Source organism: Amphiura filiformis, chromosome 1 (genome assembly GCF_039555335.1).
Source record: "Amphiura filiformis chromosome 1, Afil_fr2py, whole genome shotgun sequence".
In the NCBI taxonomy this organism is placed as follows: Eukaryota; Metazoa; Echinodermata; class Ophiuroidea; order Amphilepidida; family Amphiuridae; genus Amphiura; species Amphiura filiformis.
In genome coordinates this window covers 44226810-44233503 of record NC_092628.1, presented here as the reverse complement: position 1 = coordinate 44233503, position 6694 = coordinate 44226810, and the positions used below count along the sequence as shown (strand labels likewise).

The following is a 6694-nucleotide window of genomic DNA, read 5'->3' as shown; positions in this document are numbered from 1 at the left end:
AGAACCAGTTTATATTTTTTAAGGTCAAAGGTCAGCGACGGGGTCAAGGCCAATTGAAGTCTAATTTCAAACATGTTAAATGGCTAATCTAGCCATGCCATTGTGTTGACCTTGGACTATCAAGCAAAAGTTTTTACGGTGACCTTTTCGCCAGACCTACGGTTAAGAGGTCATAGGTAAAAAAAGTCAACATTTCAAATTGCCCCTATGGAGCTCAAACTTGGTGGGTGGGTGAACCTTGGACTAACAAACAAAAGTTTCCATGGTGACTTTTCGCCAGACCTACGGTTAAGAGGTCATAGACCAAAAAAGGTCAACATTTAACTATCAAAGTGGTTACGTAACCGCTGACCCTGAGCCACGTTGGCACAGCAACCAGATCACGCTACAGCAAACATGGCGGCGACCAACTATGGACTCGTTGTGTTCTTTGCTGATTATCCCAAAGCTATTCGTCGCGGTGAAATCGCATTGAAATCAAACCATCTAGTGAGTTTTAAGTTCGACAACAATACTGGTAAATTTCTTGGTACAGTACAGGCTAGCCAGCGAAACAAAAACTACAAAGTAGAGGTAATTATTTCGCGATTTTTTATTGTAAAATTCGTCCGTACTCACTGTGTACTTTGTATAGGCGTCAGTCTTCCGAATTCTGCTACCCTATTTTTACGTAAGCGACGCTTGCTGTAGGTTCATAATTTCATTTCGTGAGAAGAAACCATTGATTGTAATGATTAACTTTACTGAAATATTGACACAAATTGTAAAATGAATGTGGTGATTTCGCCTGGCATCGTTGTAAAAGGGTCGGCATTGTCATTGCTTTGTGTTGTCTTCCATGTGATCATGATACGGGCGCGTTTGTGCGTGGTCGTGGTTGATACTGCGGAACCAGTGTTGCCATATCGTACTCAAAGTGCGCTAATAGCTGCACGGGCCGAATACTCCAGGGTAGCCAACTTCCGTGATGTACGCCTGATTGGGCGCACATTATATATTGTGATGGTACATAAACATTTGGTTGCTTCAAAATTAAATATGCCTTTATGAAAAATAGGATTATTAATTATTGTAGCCCAGCCTGTTTTTATATTATTATTTTCCACCATTACACTAATAGATTGGTTGACTTAAAAAGGAATTTTTTGTTTTGTTTTTTTCTGCAAAATGGTTTTTGTTCCACAAGCTTTTTATTCCAACATATTTTTATTTTCAAAGTGCATTATTAGAATGGAGGTTTTAATTCGAAAGAAATTTCTAAGACAATCATATGATCCGCAGTCTTTCAAAAGGTTAATAGGCCAAAAATCTATTCAGGCTAAACGTTTTCAGATTACATCGAACAAATATCTTTAGGATTAAAAACCTGTATTAAATAATATTGCACTTTGGATTAACCGTTCGAAAAGGAAAAAAACACCAAAATCCATATGGACTTTCCTATTTCTTTCTCTCTCAACAATTTAATAAAAAATATAAATTTCAGAACAGAAACAGGAACTTCTCCCATAATATGGAATTATTCCTTCCCTTAATTGTATTCTTTTTTGTTTCAGGTTGACTTGAATGATGACGGCACTGTGTGTGGAGCCAGGTGTGAATGTGCTAGAGGGATGCACAAATGCCATCACATGGGAGCTGTACTCCTTCATGGCATTAAGTCTGTGTCATCAACAGACAAACTCTGCACATGGAACAGACAGGCAGTAGTCGACTCAGTCCGCACAGTTGATGAGATATTCCCACCCACCAGGCCGTTCAACCCCCTACAACGCCAACCCAACCAGGAAGACAGGAACTTCTATCGAGCGAAACTGAAATTAGATGGTGTCACATGTGGAATGCGATGGTTGCTTGCACCAGAGCCCAAAAGTGCTCAGCTACCAGCCCCAACTGTTGATATGATTCTCGGCAGCCCGCGGTTTCTTCGCTCTCCAGATCAAGGTGGCTGCTTTCTGGATATGATCGAAGTGACACCAGAGCAGATTGCAGCAGTGGAGCAGGAGACACGGGGACAACGGGACAACCGCTGTGGGGATGTTCCGCAAAGGACGGATCACCGCAAGCAATTGCGGGCCGGGTATTGCAAATGTAGATTCCGGAAGACAGCCATCCAAGTCGCTCCTGAAATCTCTCCTAGGAGAGTATGACCTCTCAGGACTGAAAGCCATACAATATGGCATACATCATGAGGGTGTAGCTATCAAAGCCTATGAAGATGTGTGCGGTAATCAGGTAGCAGACTGTGGTCTGTTTTTGCACCGCAGCGGTTTGCTCGGTGCATCCCCTGATGGTATCATCAGCACCAATACCCTCATAGAGGTGAAATGCCCTATGAAGGCGAAGGACATGACAATCGATGAGGCTATTGACAACATAAAGGATTTTTTTATAATGCGGAACTCGCAAGGTGGAAGGGTAATGGCTACCAATAGTCAAGGAAGACGTTACCAGCATCAGGTTCAGGGGCAACTAGCATTGTCGGGTCGAGAGTTATGCCACTTCGTAGTTTGGACCCCGAAGGACATGGCGATTGTTCAGGTGGACAAGGATCCAAGTTGGGCAGCCAACATTCCCAAGTTGATGGACTTTCATGTTCAACATATTGTCCCCATTTAGTAAATCCCCGGAGTAAATCCAACTTCAAGTATCAGGCAAGAGAATGATAACAAATTAAACACCCTCAAAAATGTTTAGCTTTGTGGTTTGATTGAATAGCTTCTTTCAATTAATCATTATTTCATTAAATCATTATTTTGGTATGAACAATAAACTGCACATTTTGAGTCCTTTCTAATTTGTAATCATTCATTTGACATGTGTACCCTTCACAGTATGTACATTATTTTGTAGGCTTACCATGTGGATTGAACTTCAGATAAATAATATAAAATATTTCACTTCTGCAAAATTCTGACATTTATTGTACCATTTACAGCTCACGCATAATACTTCAACACTCTTAAGTATACCAATGAAACTTGCAAGATGAACTATGTATATACTTAGCTTTGTAACATGTTGAATTTTCAGCCATATTTGCTCTCAATTTGGAATATTTCAGCTACACTGTATTATAAATTATGCTGCCCATTGTACCTACCAAGAGTTCACTGTTTGTTTGAAAAGAAATGTTTATTATTATAATATGAGAGAACATCAGTCTTTCAGAGGAAATATTGCATAGATAATAATGTAAACAACACATTGATATCAATCAAAATGGCTTCTAGATCAATATTTGGCCTAATAAAGAATAATACTATAGCTCTTGAACATGTGAGTTTAAATGTGATTCATAAATTCATAAACAAAGTTTTGAATTTAATTATGTGAAACTTTTTCCAGTTATAAATCACAAGAATAACAGAAACACAAGTCTTCGATAATTAATGTTTTGTTCTTGTTATTTTAAACAGAAACTGATTTTTCACAAGAGGCAGCTATGTAATTTTGCATTATCCATGGCATTTCCAAACAACAAAAACAGATAGCTGCCTGATTTGTAAATTATGATGAATCTCTATTGAAATTAACAAATGACAAGGAGCAGCCATTACATTTCATTCTCAATAAGCAAATACTAATTAATAGCTGCCACATTCTGTATCTCTTGATTTTGAATTTAAAGGCAAAAGAAAATGAAAAAAAAAATAATAATAATAATAGTACTTCAAGTGTAAGAAGATGATTTTGAATTCAAGATATTTAAAGAACTTTCTTGATCATGATCTAGATCAGACAAAGCTAATCCAAACTTCCAGCAGTCTCCTGCAAAATGGGATTCTGCAAATTTACAAGTGTGGCGATACTTTGAATATGGATGATGCAAATTGACGTAGATGACCATCAATAAATGTGAGAATGGCGTAATCCTTGATCCTGCCGATGGCTCTCTCAACATGTATTCTTGCCTTTGCGATCTTGACAGTGAATTTTGCCTCGCATTCAGTGAATTGAGGTTTCATAAGAAAGGGGGCAAATTCAATGACACACCCTGTGGCATATCATCAAGGATGAGGAAGCCTTTATCAGCAAGAACAAGGTCGCCTGGAACGAGCTGGCTAAGAACTCCACAATGTTGTACGATGGCTTTGTCTGATCTGGATCCTGGATACAAATTTGAAACGTATGTTATGACGCCATTTGGGGCTACACCTACTAGAGCCTTAAAAGTATTCCTTGACTTATAATTGGAAAAGGTTTCTTTCTGGACAGACATGTCATCCCGCACTTGAGCACACTGGACCTCTGTGCAATCCAAAACAATTCTGCAATTAGAGAAGTTGTGAAAAGATCCTGGTAGGCAGAGTTGATTTTTTGCCACTGATGGAATCTGGTTTCCCATCATGCCATTTACCAGGATCTCATTCAGCACACAGATCCAGGTGCTCACAATGTTGGAGACAGTACTGTCACTAATATTAAATCTTAGGCCTAAATCAATATATGACAGGTTCAACCGTGAACTTCATCAATGTGAGGAAAAGTTGATCCTGTCGTGAAATGGTCACAACATTCCAGCCCGTGGAAATTGATGGGAAATCTGCTGCATACAGCATGTAGGGCTAAGAATGCGGTAGGACTAAGACCTGTGTAATGTCTTATAAGTTTCTCATCCTCTTTAACCTGCTCATAAGACAGTCTTCTTTGCACCAACTGTTGCTCTAATTTCTTCAGATCTTCTGCGAGTCGAAGATTCTCCGTCTTGAGCAAGACCAGGTCCATGTCCTGTTTTGACATGCCTTCAGGCGAGAATGGCTCTAGGCTTGTGAAGTCGGCCATTGGGGATGATGAGCAGCTTGCTGAGCCCGAGGGTGGTTGATTAGTAGGCGTACTAGTAACTGTGCTTGGTTTGTTACTTGAGGGTGTGGAGCCCGGTGTGGAGAAGTGAAGCTTCCTCTTTCTGTCAGTCTTGCTGTTAAGAATAATGTTAGAAAACAAACTTTGTAAACATATAAGTCTGGACACATTAAAAAAAGAAGGGTAAAACAACATACACGTAGTAGTCATTACACCGAGTTAGTGCATTATAAACCGAAAAGAGCAAGGTACACCAAAAGTGACATCTTGGCCTAAAAGTGACATCTTGGCCTAAATCGAGGTCTCCAGATTTTGAAAGTAACAAGAAATTGAAATGCAAAATGGCCTCTAGCTCAAATTTGTTACTTACAACAATATTGCATTAACAAGGTAAATGTTGTGTTCATTAACTTCATTTCATGTGTGTCTCACTATTAAATTATTGTTTTACTATGTTAAATTCAATCATAGTCCTGTGTATTTATTTCTTTATCCTTTGAGGCTTCACTTAAATTTTACATTAACCACCAAAATTGCCAAGTCTAACAAAACCTGCTGATTGTCGGTATTGAAAGTAAAATACACATACCATTTTTCTTCTCTGACTCTCAAACTGCATAACCTTCTTTTTATTACGCTCAAATATTGTTGGGTATAGGAATTCTTTCCCTTTCTTATGGATGCCATCTTTAAAATGGCAGCTGCACAGTCTGTCACTCCCGACTTAGGATCACGGTCCTCTCGCCTACAAATTAAGAGAGAAAAGAGACATTGAATCAAAATGGATTATATTTTTCAAATAAGACCAAATTAAATAAATTGTTTGTATCAAAGCCCACACACTCATTAGTATTTGGCTGCTCATTAAATGTCCCAAAAATCCCATTTTTCTTTTTCTTTTTTTAAATTTTTTCAAAATTGCCAAAAATACTGAAAATATTCCCGAACTTTTTTTTTTTACATTAAAACGACATTTGAAAAAAAAAATGGAAAAAACATTTGGGAAAAAATTCAAATTAAAAAAATTGCATTCCGCATAAGGTTTTGAAGAATTGGTGGGCTTTGAGACAACAATTAATTTAATTTGGCCTAAGTGTTGAAGTGTTCAAGATTAAAGAGACATGATTGAAGAAAACTTTATTAAAAGAATGAGAAAAAAAATTGCCGCATTTTAGAAAGAGGTGAAATCAGAAAACAATTTTTAAAAATCATGAAAATAATAATAATAATAAATAAATAAATTTATTTATTTTAATCCGACTGTCACTGCATGGAGGATGTGTACTGTTTAAATAAACATTTGTGTTGTTCCTATATGCAGGTGAAAATTAATAATCATGAAAAATATAGGCCTATATAGTTCCTCACAACATTGAATTTCCTATTTATCACTCCCATTTTGAGTTTCATTCATAAAATCAAAACAAGAAAAAAAGATTGTGAAAGGTGTAATTTTCACCAAAATTAAATAAACAATCTTTCTTTCTTTAAATAACATTTTTTGCACCTCAAAAGTTTAAATTCAATATTTACAAATACAAACATATCACAAGAAATGAAAATAATATACAATTAATCTGGAATTTTCGTCTTTTGTACGATGAAAATAAAAGTACACTAAATTATTGCCGCAAAAGAAGAGGTTTTGCATATTTATGATGTGAAATATGTTACGCTGACTATGATTGGTCGGAAAAGACGACCTGGTCACCGTTCAGCCAATCAGAACGAGCGACGCACGCAGTGCACGTGGACAATAAGCCCGCGAACCTAACGTGCCTGACTGACTTCCTACTTCCGCATGGAGTCCCGGCTCGCTCGCCCAGCGGAAAAGGCCGCTATGTTTACATTTTTTAATCGTTCATTATTCAGAAACTACTGATCAGAAACA

At 37.5% G+C, this 6694-nt stretch overlaps 2 protein-coding genes across 2 annotated transcripts; one reads left to right on the top strand and one right to left on the bottom strand.

Annotated features, from left to right (window-relative positions):
* The first annotated feature begins 335 nt into the window (after window positions 1–335).
* On the top strand, window positions 336–2150 carry LOC140160703 (uncharacterized). Its single transcript, XM_072183995.1, has 2 exons — window positions 336–573; window positions 1557–2150. Exons 1-2 carry the CDS (start codon window positions 397–399, stop codon window positions 2148–2150), a joined length of 771 nt encoding a protein of 256 aa, XP_072040096.1. The 5' UTR covers window positions 336–396.
* Window positions 2151–2632: 482 nt separating this feature from the next.
* On the bottom strand, window positions 2633–4785 carry LOC140160693 (uncharacterized). Its single transcript, XM_072183984.1, has 2 exons — window positions 4661–4785; window positions 2633–4469 (listed from the first exon to the last, which is right to left on the bottom strand). The coding sequence occupies exons 1-2, from the start codon at window positions 4783–4785 to the stop codon at window positions 3965–3967; spliced, it is 630 nt and encodes a 209-aa protein (XP_072040085.1). The 3' UTR covers window positions 2633–3964.
* Window positions 4786–6694: the final 1909 nt, after the last annotated feature.

Excerpts from the sequence above, each read along its gene's own strand:
- LOC140160703 (XM_072183995.1), top strand. The coding sequence starts at position 397 with ATGGCGGCGACCAACTATGGACTCGTTGTGTTCTTTGCTGATTATCCC. Across the intron at positions 574-1,556 it reads ACAAAAACTACAAAGTAGAG|GTTGACTTGAATGATGACGG; the intron begins GTAATTATTTCG and ends TTTTTGTTTCAG.
- LOC140160693 (XM_072183984.1), bottom strand. The coding sequence starts at position 4,785 with ATGGCCGACTTCACAAGCCTAGAGCCATTCTCGCCTGAAGGCATGTCA. Across the intron at positions 4,470-4,660 it reads CTGAAGAAATTAGAGCAACA|TTCACGGTTGAACCTGTCAT; the intron begins GTTGGTGCAAAG and ends ACATTGATGAAG.